Genomic DNA, 14,611 nt, shown 5'->3' with positions numbered 1-14,611 from the left:
ATTATCTGGAAAGGTAAGATTTAAATTTGTCTCTGTTAAAACGCAATAATTACTTCACTTCTTTGAAAGTCATGAATTTCATCCTAAAATAACATTCTGTTTTTTCTTTTGATATTTATCTCAAATTCATTTTACTTTTCCATTACAATGATTTATTATATTATATTACAATATACTATCGAGTGGTATGATATGTGCAGTGTTGGCCTAGTGGTTGAGTGTGCGCCTGAACCCAGTGGGCGTCCGTTCGAATCTCGGCTGTGCACGAATAGACTACTTTCTACGTATGAACGTAAAGTCGTTTACGTTCATTTACGAGATACATTTACATGAGGCTGTATGGAGGGTACAGTGTTTGAAAATCTTCTATATAAATTATTTTCCACAAAAATTTTGTCATAAAAATGATATACAGCTTGCCAGCCAGCGGACTGTGAGATGTATATTTCAATTTATATGTAATAAGTGTCAGGAGTATCTTAATAGTATATGTAGCGTATCTATTAGCAAGCTGCACTACATAACTAAATATATGAGAGGGTGAGAACTGAGAACCTAACGTATCTAATAACTCATTACATCAGGCTTCCATTCTGAAATATTATATAATACATAATCATTAAAAATCATTCTTATTACATAATTCTCTACATTGCTTCTTCCTATCATCCTATTATCTATACTTATGTTACAAAAAGAGGAAATATTTGTATTTGTGTGTTTGTAACAAGTAAACTTAAAAAATACTAGCCCATTTCGAAATTCTATTACTATTTGAATGCTTTACATGCTATATATTACTTATAAATGTAACCTTACTAAAAAGGGAATATGTGTTACCAACAAAAAAAGTTTAGCCGTGCAACGCCGGCAGATGCCGTCACTGTGATAATTTTTATAAAATTCAGTTGTTTTACAAGATTTTTACTATGATAAATGGATTTATAATTTAGATTACGTTTATTTAATTTCTATAATATTAACAATAAAATCCTTATTAATTCCTCCTTTTTTTATGACGTAGTAAGTACTTGCTGTATTGGCTGTTATGTATTTTATACAAAATTATAAATATTAAGTAATAACCAACTCATATTCCAAAGACCCTAGCATTGCTTATTTAGTCACAAGCAACAACGGGGAGACAACAAATAGGCATTCTTAATGATTAAATATTTCAAGAGATGCAATTATTCTGAATTTAAATTGATGTTAAAGATTTTCAATTATTCGTGAAGTTTGCTGTATTTCGCCTGTCATGTTTTTACCCAGCCCATAAAATGGGTTTCAATAATATTGCTATACGAATATTTATGAGGTCTTATAATTTATGGCTTACTCGATATTTTTGGTGTTTACAGCATGACATTAATATCAGCTATCATAACGTTTAGAGGCACTTTTGTTACATTTCTTTTTGCTCTTTACTACTCAAAGCCTTATGGTATGACGATAGGGTAAATATATTTTGCAAGATTTGTAAGATGAACTATTATTTTGTTAATTCTTAATTATTTTTATCTTCTACGTGCAAGACGACAATACGAATAGATTTTTCTAACATCTTTTATGTAGTAATTTGATTGATTGCAATAATGCACTCATATCATAAAGTACATATCTAGGCCAAGGGAAGACCCTATGTCTAATTAGTGTTCTCCTCCAAGTAACTCGTTTAAATTTAAGACAAGGGCAAGAGAGTATTTTTGAGATGCACACATTTTACTATAGATTAGTAATCACTTTCGTTTTCGTTTGCCTTAAATAAGAATACTAATCTTCTAATATATAACATTCTCGTGTCACAATGTTCATTCCCATACTCCTCCAAAATGGCTCGACCGATTCTTATAAAATTTTATATTCATATTCAGTAAGTCTGAGAATCGGCTACTATCTTTCAAACCCCTAAGTGATAAGGGGTGTCCACCGCAACAATTTTTTTATTGTTTAGAATATTTTTTCTGCTTTTATTTTTTATGAGACAGCATACTAAACAACCCCTGTACGATCAACCCCTATTTATTATTATCGTAGATAGTTATTTTTATTGAACTAAAACAAACAAACTTTTGCCAGGTCAGCTATTAGGTATTATATAGAAAATCGATCATGATATGTTTCTATTCTACGCTTTCGCGTCTTTGTCTTTGAACTGAGATTCAAGTTATATTGAAGGAAAAGGTCAAATTTCCAATAGTCCTATAGATTCGACGAGAAGGTCATCAGGAAGGCTCTATTAAGGTGCCTTTGTAATCCGACGACATCCGAACTGGCCATATCACGAAAAATATTTCGCTATTGAAAACCGAGTGAGTTAAAGTACCCAATCAGTAGATAATCTGTGTTGAAATGTAGGCTTTTGATTTTATATTGTTTCGGAAATTAAACAATTTAAATATGTGATAGTTCACGTTTTATTATATTTATTAACATGCTAGTAAAACATTAATGTTTCGCCTTAAGGCGACGATTTTCAGCTATTTCACACTATTTATTTTGATTTGGCCACTTGCTTATAGCTTTCTACGTATTTTTTTCGGGATTAAGCCCGACTTGAGTACAAGTCCCGTTATCGTAAATTTATAGATTTATGAATCGTAAATAAATACGAATATTTGTAGTAAATACGTAGTAAACACTTAAATAGTATATAATTATATCAATTACAGTAGATAAGCGATAAAGCCTTAATTGCTTATAGATAATTATTGCGCTTTTGTAATAAACTTTTCCTGTTCGAGCTACAAACAATGAGAAATTTGTGCGTAAAAGCGAAAAAAATTGACTTCATTAAAAATTTGGACTCAACGAAGCCACCAACGCAAACTTTTTCCATTTCTCATTTTTATAATTATGCTTACATTATATTATTAATGGATGTGGATCAAAATGGAAGATAGTTAAGTGTAATTTTATTTTCCAACAATAGAAGCACATGGTTAATGATTAAGTATATCAATTTCCTACACCAAAAAATAATTAATTGAAAGAAAGAAAGAAAAGAGAATAACTTACAACAAAGGATATTAAGTTAAAAAGAATAGATATAATTGTATTATTAGTATAGTAAAGATCCGTACATAGGCTGTTGAAAAATTTTAACATTGTTGGATAAGTGTAGTCTATTATATCTAGGAACTACATAATATATATCTAATATAGCCTAGCCTCATCCAATAAAATATTTTATATAAAACATTAAACATTAACTATTTTAATGTTATTTTTAACAACACTACAACCACTAGCACGCTGAAATAGAATGAAATAGCAAAATCTTCGCATCGTTTTCCAGCGTGTTCTCCCGCCTATCCATCTCATCTTACCTTTGATAAGGCAACGCAAACACACAATAAAAATGTATAAAATTCGATAGTAACTGTTCTTCGTTAATTCTTATTACGTTCATTAAATCTATATCCAACTCCACTACGCCAATTAGAACGACCAGTGTTGTTCCCAAGTTAAATTCCACAAAATTTCAAAGAAAGAGGAACACGTACAAGTGAGTGATATCACGTCTACGGCTCATCAGCGGGTGCACGTGACGACTTTAGTACAAACAGATTTACCAACACGACCATATAACGTGGACCTACAGCTTCTCACCCCTCGAAATCCTTCTTCGAGGAGTTTAGAGGAGACTTTGGGTCGTTTCACACTGGTGTCGTTAATAATACGCAAAGGAGTTACCGTGGTACAAAGTTTTCTTTCGTCTAACTTTATTACGCCATTAGAGATCGCGTGACGGCGACTCGCACTTCTTCTTAATGTAATTTGACTAGTGTATGTATTAGGCTGAGTTATCAACTTATCTCGTTTATTACTTTTTCTTGAGATGTTTTTGTATTATCATCATTTATGTAATAATAAATTATTGTTTATACGTGGTTTTTAACGCCTATTCAAAGTCAAAACATTTATTTCAATTACACCATAGAGTAATTAGACCACCTAAAATGGCACTTTTAAACATCAAACAAAATACAAAGAAGATTCTAGTTGCCCCTTCCAAAAGGTAGTTTCGTGTGGAGAAGAATGGGCAAGAAACTTACTCTTTTAAAATAGGTTTACAATATTTTGTTACATTTGTTAAATAATTATATGTGAAGACAATGTACTCTTAGAATAAACTACTATACTAAAAAGTTAGTATACATGTTCTCACATATTTACAAATATCGAAACCGTAGAATATTAACATTAAAGTGTAATAAAAATAGATATATATTGTCGACTGATTTATCACACATAGCCTTAACCAGAGGGGCTTACAGCCGACATCTCACACCATAACACTCTTAGGGTGAGATCTATAGTGCGCACTTGGACTTTGCTCAGACTTTACTTACGAAAAACACTAAGGTTTAACTATGATTTAGTATATTTATAGACATTTTAACGGTGAGATTAAGCTAAGCTCAAGCTAAGACAGAAATTGAAGTTTCATTTCATGCAATACCTTCTTTATTATCCTTTAAAAAAGTAAAGAATGGTTATAGTTAAGTCTGAGCAAAGTCTAAGTGCGCTCTATAGATCTCACCCTTAGAATTGTATAAAAATTAAGAGAAAAATTAATGTAAAAGTTCAAATGTCCGTTTATAGGCTTTTATAAAAATTAATTTAAAATGTTGTTCCTTATAAAATACCTGGAACTTTAACAAGTAAAAATTCATTACAAAGAGTTAATGGCAAACTGGACTTCCCTTCTCTTTCAATCTACAAAGACTGAAACAATAGTTAAACTTTGGGAAACAAGTAAGGAAATTGAAATTAAAGGAGGGTTCGGATCTTGTCTGTTTATTAGGAAGGCTACGGTACATCGCTGAATTAACCTGTTTATCTTTATCATTTTAAAATTTACGAATTCATTCTCCAAATTAAGACTAAAACTTGGAGAAACTTTGAAAGTTTGAATTTGGAATGCACAGAAAATATTTTCAACGAAAACAAGTGGTAGATGATTTGCAAGTGGAGCAAAATATTTTTCAGATGTTCCAACCCGCAAATTGGGTTAGTATTCTGTGTCGCTGATTGGAGCTATCTGTCGAAGTGGAGTTCGAAACAGCTTTGATTGTTCTTTTAGCTAAGTTCATCATGGCTCAGCTCAATAAAAGCCAATGTTTTTCACAATCAAACACATCGTGATTAAAAAATAAACAAGTTTTGATGTTTCCAGTAAGTAAATAACTTGTTTAATACAGTAAGATGTGTTTTCTAGTCACGTAAACCCAAAATCACCATCATCGTGCTGTCAGGCCTAGAAAGAACCCGGAGCTTTCGTACGTCTATAAAGGAATATGATCGGTCTATGTATGACCATTTACCCCATAATTTTGCATATACTATGCAAGCATACGCAGGGTAACGATGACAATGTGTCTATAGTCTAACGACTAGTCTGAACTGAGAAATGACGTTTACGCTTGTATACCCCATCATGGTGCTTCCTGATTATAATTGCGTCGATGGAGAATTAACCGGATGTCAAAAGATTGGTTTTAAATAGACAATTTTGAATGCTGCTCTATAGAGTTACGGTTTCAGGAATTTTGCGCCTTAATATTTTTAGATAATTGCGAAACACAGTAGCATTCTCATGTTCAACTAGACATTAAGGGTGTAAGGGGAATTTCCGATTTCTGTAATCATAAATGACGTCAAGAGTGGCAATGATTGATGAGGGCATTAATTAATACTTTCAGAGTCCAGAAAATGGTTTTTCGATCGTTCTTTAAACAAATTACATATCACGTCTATCACGTCAATCGTTATCTGTGCGCAATCGCGTGTCAATAAACATCGTGATAATCAAACTAATGAAAACGGAGTAAAGGGAAAATTCAGATTCAAATTTCGACAATTGTGAAGAAAAACTGTGGTTATTACGCAAGACCGCAGCGTCATTACTATCCACCAAATGCCATATTTCTTAACCCTTTTTCGAGCCGTTCCAAAGTTTTAATTACTGCCAGGGGACATTAACCAGTCTTCCCGCTTTTGTCTGTGATTTAGATGTTTCTCACGAAATCTGGCATCAATCGTTCAGTAATCAAAATTATTTTTTCTAAAACAAACTAGCAGGAGGTCCATTCGTTGTTGAGTTATACTTTTGAGCACTCACACTTCCAAAAACCTTGCGTCAGCGTTATCAGCATTAGGAGGGCCTTTAGAAAATCATATGGCCCGTAACCAATCAATTGAATTCAATATGCGTAATTACCTTTTATTAACATAATGGGCTAATTACAAATGGATATCAATAACCAATTTGCGTAACGAAACCACATGCCATAATATTATATCAATGATTAACGTTTTTATACGGCTGCACAAATAATATCCAATATTGCAATTTTATAAAGGCAGGACGCGTTAAACGTGACATGAAATATAATTGTAGTTATTTTAGAATTGATTGAATCGTTTCAGATTGGCGGTTATATAATATAAAAATGTTACCAATATACGATATTGGTTAAATTTCAAATGATTGTGATATTAGTTTATAATCTAGTAGATTACAATTTAATTATAAGGTAAATATATAAATAAGAAAGCCCACTGATTTGACAAGATCAAACCAAGAAATTCGGCCAGACTTACCTTTTTCCTACTAATACGGACTTAGGGTCGCGGATCTGTATATTTCAATGAAATTTTTATATTACGTTTACGAGGATTCTCTAGGAAAATAATTGTTTCTTATAACAAACAAGCCCCGCATGTGTATTGCATACGAGTAGTTTGGTTCTTGAAAAATATCGTTCAACAACCAGATTTTATTCTAATTAATAGGTTCACTTTATTCAGATTTCAGCAAATATTTTCAGGAGTAAACGCTATATTCAATAAATCGTAAATCTAATATTGCATTGTTACAAACAAGTGTTGCTAGCGTTTTAATTAGTGAACTTGTGCTTAAAAGCGAGCTGGTTGAAGTATTCCGTCGTGCGGGGCGAGGCTTGCAAGTCAGCCTGAAGATGCGCCCTCGTTTCGCTTAATCCTCGGGTGCGCTGCTTGAATGGACATAATTTTCTGTACTTGACATCTTGTCTAGCTCTGTCATTGTGCTGCTTAACGTACTAACTGTTTCGTCGGTTTTTATTACTCACGCGCTAGTCTCGCACTATACTTTTGAAAGTTTCATAAATTTTGTAATAAAATAAACTTACAGTTAACAGTGCTGTTAAGCTTAGGTTTCCTAGAACGGCCGTAATGTAGCGTTGGGTGACGTCATACGTTGCCTATAAATAACATCGGAGTAGGTTTCCTAGAGAACGTTCAGTGTGACCGTAACGTCAAATAGCGGTGCTGACGGTGATAAACATTAGTTCAACGTTTTTCGCGTGTAGCAATACATTTTCGTCCTAAATCTTAAAAATCAATCGGAAATAAACGAAACCATTATTGGAAACTTTACGAAAATATGTCGATGACAGATCAAAAACTACCTAACTACTTTACTATCCCTCCATTTTTTTCTTTCGAATTCTTGACAAAAGACGAGCTAAAATAGTATATAATAATAAACCTATAATGCATATTATTTTGGACAATGCCTTTTTCAAAATAAAAATCTTTTGATGTTCTATATCAAAACAAAAGAATTTGCCAGTTATTGCTAATTATTTCTTTGATATCGGAGATATTTATTAGAATAGGAAAATATCCATTTGTAAGAAAACTCTTTATCAGAGGAGTGCCTATTCCATTGTTTTTATTCTCTGCAAATTGGCTTATGAAAGCGATTTAAATTTGCAAAAGATTCAATTTACATAACGAGCGATTTGTACCTCATAAAGATTATTAAACCTTCTGCTTTCATTTATTTGAAGATATCCCCTTTTTACTCGACTAAAATTGGCTTATTGAACCCGCACTTAATTTATTTTATAATCACTTAGTAGCTAATGGATTCATATCCTGTTATGGCAAACCCCAGCTCGATAATATTAAAATAGTGAGTCATAAAAAATGGAATATTTAATGATCACATTTGCAATAACATTCTGTCGAAGTGAAAATACTTATTTAGAATTTACTACTTATAACGGTATAAATATATATTAATAAATGTAATAAAAGCAACGCAATGAAATTCAAGATATAAAACCAAATTTAATTTCATATACGAAGTAACACCGTTGAATATAGAATTAAAATATGACAAAGGCGAGACGGACCGACAACTACCCTCGAGGGGCACTTACTTATCATTTCGCTTTTGTTTCCGACATGATTTGACAAAATTATACCGTCATTCAAAATATTTATATTAGTCTTAGTAGCTAAACTGTTACTTATTAGGAATAAGTTTAGTAATAACTGCTACGATGTTTTATTGAAATGCTTTTACATAAATGTATGATTTTTTTAGCCTGGTGAAAATTTTAAATGCGTATAAGATTTTTGGGCAAAGATTTTTTATATTTTAACTTTAGGTAAGCTTAATACATTTTAGGTTTTTAAAGTAAGAAGGAGGAAAATACTTAAAGTTACCATAATTTTTATACAATTGAATGAGATTTATAAAAATAAATAAATGCATAAAATGTAGTTACTTTAAAATAAATAATGATATCAATTTAAAGAAGAGGTTTACACTGTATTGTACATAATAAATCATTTTGAAATGCTTCTTATTTCAAGGAGCGAAAAAAGTTAACGACAGAATGTTATTGCGAGAGGTACTTTCTTTTACGACTTTCTTAACAGTTTTGATAATTTATCATCGATCTTACAAAAATAAGAAAATTGTAGATATAGTACAATAGAATTTTTTGTAATGTGATGAAACCTTTAAAGGGGATTAAACAGCTTAATATAAAAACGCATTGAATTGACTGTTAAACAAATTAATAACTTATAATATAAAAGGTGTTGAATGTCAAAAAGTATCACAGCTGTAGAAAAAGTTGTATTATCTGTATTTGTTTCCCTGGAGTTGGTATCGACTAAAAGATGGAGGGTTTTGGCAGAAATGGCTCTCGGTGTCCTCTATCTACTTTTTGACATTCAACACCTTTTGTTTTCAGTCACCGTGACCACGCACGCGAAACGTCGGTTAAATTTAAAATTATGAAAAATAATTGTAAATACATAGCTTCAATCCGGTAAAAAATTGTTTTATTATCAAATGTTGAATACATTTTATTATCTGTTCTATAATAGAAAGCATTGTTCCATAGAGCGTCATTTAAAGCCATGACAGCGGTCGTCAAATTCGTTTGGGCGGGTAAAGTTCGCGCGTCATCGATTTCTACTAATTGGATGTAACTTTTCACGAGTGAACGTTATTGACCATCGATGGATGCCGTTCACATGTCCATTGCCTGCCTATATTTCACACGTCACTAACTCTCTATCATTTATATCTACAATAGTCGAAAAAGCTTTGTACAGTTCATACGAACTCCTATATTTTTGTAGAATTTGATTGATACAATAGTCGATATCAGTAAAGTGATATAGACGCAGGTTGGCTTTATGTTATCCAATATGGACAGTTTGAAGCGTGAATTTAAATATTGAGTTTCAATTGAAGATTACAGCTTTTATTTATAAATACGATTAAATAAATAAAATATTTCACAGGCTATGTTTTTTGATTGATTTGGTTTTATTATTATAATCCACATTTCATAGTCATCTATATTAAATGTGAACGAATGATGCAAGACTTATTTCTTGAAAATGTTAAGGTAAATGCGATCGTTTTCAATCTATGGATGTAAATAAAAGCCTAAAAATTATTATTAATAAAGCGAGCATGTGTATTGTGTATCTATCTCCGAGACTTAAGATGATTTTAATAAACAACATTTTTAATATTTAGAATAATTAAATGTTTGCATCAATAGAACAACATCACCACAGAACATTGATACCACGACATCATATTTTTCTGTTAAGGTTGTCATTGAACGTAGTGGCTTAAAATAAAAGAAACATCATATCTAGTGTCATTTTGCAGTTATCACCTGCCAGCAGCCGTGTGTTAGACTAAGCTGGGCTCGGCGTTATTTCATAAAGTAAATATTTATGAAGGAAAGGAGTTCCCTCGTGCTCCGTAAGCCGCCTGATCCGAAAAGACGTAAACCTCTGGGGATTCAGTTCGAGTTTAACTGAGGTTATGTTTTTTTGTTCTAAAATGAATATACTATATACATATATATGGCTAAATATCCTTTAGTTATATTTGATGTCAGGTATTTCTTAGAAATAATTGATTATATTCCTATTATTGAGTACAACTATAGTATGTATCTATTTATCTGTTCTAGAGCAGTGTTGGCCTAGTGGCTTCAGCGTGCGTCTCTCATACCTGAGGTCATAGGTTCGATCGCCGGCTGTGAACCAATGTAACTTTCTTTCTATGTGCGCATTTAACATTTGCTCGATCGGTGAAGGAAACCGACATGTCTTAGACCCAAACATTCGACGGCGTGTGTCAGGCACTGGAGGTTGGTCGCCTACTTGCCTATTAGATTTAAAAATTATCATGAAACAGATTTAGAAATCTGAGGCCAAGACCTAAAGTGGTAGTGCCTACCACCTCTTTAGGTCTTGGACTGATTTATTTTTTTATTTTATTTGTCTGTTCTATAATGTTTAATATATTGCTAGGCTTATTTATAGCTCATTTGTTTTTCTATAATATTATTATAAGGAGATCTGTAGATACGAAACCAGGGATACATCTTGTAAATGTACGTTTTTTGAACTTCAAAACAATAAAACTAAAAATGCCCTCAATAAAAAACCTTATCTGAAATTACAAAATAATTAGAGCAAAATTTAATAAATTTCCGTAAACTAAGACGCCCTTCAATAAAGCAATAATTTTAAAAAGTTAGCTATTTAACACAATGAGGGACTGCTGAAAATAACGCCAGAGATTGAACGTAAGAAATAAAAAGCTTCGGCAAGGTTTATGCAAATTTAACGCGAATATTTTTTAACTTGCCAAGACTGATATTATTATTTCCAAACAAGGGCTGGATTAAAATATTCTTATACAGAACATCAAAAGTAATGTGTTTTGGCTTAAAGCTAAACTTTGAGTAATGGACTTAAAATTATTCTTAAAACAATGTATTATTTGAAAGTCTGTTCATACAATATTCATGCTTTTTTTCGTATACGTTCATGTTAATTAAGAATAAAAAAATATCATAAAAATACAATGGCAATAAACGTAATTATATCTGACACATACGGAGAAAGAAAGAGTTTTATCCAAATTTTTATTTTATATTAATCTTAAATTTATTATGGAATATCTTATCTTAAATTAGACTTTAATTATATTTGACCGCTCTGCGTAGGACCAGTTTGGTGGATTATGACCTTATACACTTCATTACTAATGGTTGAAACCTTGCGTTAATATTTTTATTAGAATATATCCCGTCTCTGTAAATGACAAGACTGAAAAAACCTTTAGGATTAGTGCGAATTTAAATTAGTGTTAAGTATTACGACAATTTAAGTACAAATAAAATATCAGATATACGAAGTATTGTCCCAATCGTGCAAATTACTCACTAGTCCCAAATATTATTTCCTTGATAAAGAGACCATAAATACTGTAAAAAATACACGATTAGGTCATTTACCTACATCGCGGCTTAAGCCATACATACATACATACTTAGGTCAATGGTCAACCATACAAGAAGAATGTTCGCTGGCTTTTATGCCTGTATAAATTTAATATATATTTTAGTAATGTCTATTCTAGAACTTTACACATCCTTGCAACATTTATTTGACCGTAATCATACACATGGTGGTTTTTCATATCAACATTTATACTAAAATTGTTGTACACCCATTTACATAAAACTTCTAAAGGGATAAAATAGGGAGGGGGGAAATATAATATGTATATATATTAAGTTATAATATATAATATAACTCAAAAATAGTATTTGTCATGCAAAGATTCGACTCTAAACACACATACAGAAGTTTTCTTTCATTATCATTATATATTGAGTCACAATGCAGAATCGATTTGATAAATTATACAATTGTAAATATAGCATGTTACTGTCATTGAGTACTGTGCAGTGTTCGAGACGCACGAAGCTCAGACACAATCTAGGAATTCCCAGAGCCAATTTAATTCGGTTTTATGTATCATTAAAGGTTCTCGCTCTTAGGTTATAACAAGGGTAAGGGAAAATTGCTATAATTTACGTTATTTCATCAGACGCGTTTAAAGCTTATATTGAATGAGAACTTTTAATAAGCTAACAATGAGCTTATAAAAAATACTTTTATACACTATTTACCACCTACTTCCTACTGAAGTCTAGTTCTTATGAGATAACACTTTTTATATTATTATTAATTAATTACTAAACGAAAGTAAATTAATGTACGTTTTACTATCTTGTCTATTGTGTGTGTGCATATTTGGTTTAGTCGATTAAATTGAACTCAGAGCTTTTATACTAGTGTAGGATCATATCCAAGCAAGAGATGTTAAGGCGAACATTGGCAATAATTGTGGTTTTAGGGAAAGGTATAACAAAATGGTAATAACACAGTCAATTCTTAATGTTGAAAGTTGACGATACAGTATACGTTTTGGTAATATGAAAAAAGCTGTATAAAGTTTGTTAAATATTATAAATTTACCATGTTTTCCACTGGTCGCCGCCGCTAGAGCGGTGCTAAGAACCAAGAGGTGTACTAGCATACTCCTGCGCAGCGCCAGCCGCTCATTTAGCTGCGCTCACTTCGTCATCCAAACTTCTGGAAAAAAAAGAAAATTAGACTTACTTTCGTGAGGGATTGTTTTAGCGATTTGTTGAAATCTATATTCTGAAGGCCTATTTTGCAACAGATGTTTGTTAATAAAAATATATTTATATATGAAATAAAGTACATAGTATTATTTCTATATGTTCTAAAATTGAATAATATATTTTCTTTAATCTAAGTTCACTACAGGAAATATTTGATAAAAGAAAAAAATATAATTTTATATAGACTGTCTATTATGCATAATTGTCATTCAAGGCTGCGTAATAAAAAGGAGTTTTACGCGGATTACGAGTGGTTATATGCCACACGCCCATATAACCTGAGCTTGCGTCAAATAAGATTCAAATGAACAAACTAAAACATTGCTTGTATATTATTCTTCGATTTAAGCTTCAAGCGTTGGCAACCGCCTTCGACTTTTCTCCTAAAGATATTTCAAATAAAATACCAACAATATTAATAGGTATTATTCACGAAAACTCAAACCAAATTGAATAGACAATTATTACAATAAATTGGCCCAAACTGTTCCTTTTGAGAAATTGTTAAACTGTTAAGTAGAATGTACAAGTATCCATCAGAGTTTCATTGCGAAATAAAACATAATTCCTCGAGGAACCGAGAGCGGTTTGAATAACAACTCTTTAATTGAAAGTTTAGCAATTTGCTTTACCCAAATGGACCCGACGGCGTCGAGGGCAACTCAGCCGCGTTTCAAAATTGAACGTAGGCAGATGCGCTTAATTACCGCTCCAGATGCTCGTTCCCTGCCCCTATTCCGCTCACCAACTTGCACTTACAAGACGTCGAAATACGAAAGAACAATAACGTTTCTTTGAAACGGATTTTACCTGCTACTAAAACATAGGTAATGGTATGTGTTAAAGCGGCAAAAATATACATATAATAAAATTATGTTTTTACGACACCTACTATTTACAATCTGTATCTGTTTGAATGCGTCAATTGCATAAATTAATATAATTTATATTCTAATTTCTCGCACTGCCACTTCAGCTATACAATAAACTTAATAGGATCCTTAATATTTACCCTATGTATTAAACGAAATTAAAACAATATTGTCAAGTGCTTTTGCGCACTAAACTATGAAGAAACTGAATGACCGAACTAATCTGGGGAGTTTTAAGGGTAAAAAACGGTTTATCTCGATTTCCGGCAAAACTAAAAGTCCTATCGAAGAAAACTAAATGGCATTTTGATCATATTCCCCTGCTTTTCTAATGGGTTTCATCCTACTGTAATTTTTTTTGGTTTCAAAAATTATCGGCACTGGTCTATTTTTGAATCTTCACGCAATATTTGATAATCTCGACTTTATTATTAAAATATCATAATAAAACCAACTTTTTGTCCAATCAAACTAAATATTGTTTTCAGCAAAAGACCGTTATGCGATATATTTGTTAATTTTGAGAATATCCAGTCTTTTCTACGCAGTATAGCGGATCTTTTTTATAGAAAAAATTGGTCGAGAATGCTCGAGACGGTCAACAGTAATGGAATTAATTAGTTGTTTAGTGTCTGTTTTAAAATTCTTGTCTATCTCTTGTTGATTTACATCTTTCCTCTTATATTCGTATATTCACCTTTTATCATAATAGAAAAAGCTAATTGATTGCAGTTATATTTAAATATAGCTGTGAAGACTATTATTAATTCATTAACCAATAACTTGTACCTATGCGCCTTTTAAAAGTTTTATATCAAACAAATTTATAGCACTGGATTGAATGTAATAAGGTCTTCTAGACGCAACATGAAGATATCGTTAAGGAAAATGGGTAGTATATCTTCATGCATAAGG

The 14,611-nt window shown here is 31.7% G+C and overlaps 1 protein-coding gene across 1 annotated transcript in view; it reads right to left on the bottom strand.

The window, feature by feature from the left end:
- Positions 1–14,611, bottom strand: part of LOC125053498 (lachesin-like) — a 46,610-nt gene that overhangs the window by 10,623 nt on the left and 21,376 nt on the right. The window contains exon 2 of the mRNA XM_047654855.1: positions 12,655–12,771. Coding sequence (XP_047510811.1) covers positions 12,655–12,715 — 61 coding nt within the window. The 5' untranslated portion in view covers positions 12,716–12,771. The remainder of the gene's footprint in view (positions 1–12,654; positions 12,772–14,611) is intronic.

The sequence above is a fragment of the Pieris napi genome, chromosome 1 (genome assembly GCF_905475465.1).
Source record: "Pieris napi chromosome 1, ilPieNapi1.2, whole genome shotgun sequence".
NCBI lineage: Eukaryota > Metazoa > Arthropoda > Insecta > Lepidoptera > Pieridae > Pieris > Pieris napi.
Note: the sequence above shows the minus strand (reverse complement) of the source record. Positions and strands in the feature narration are given on the sequence as shown.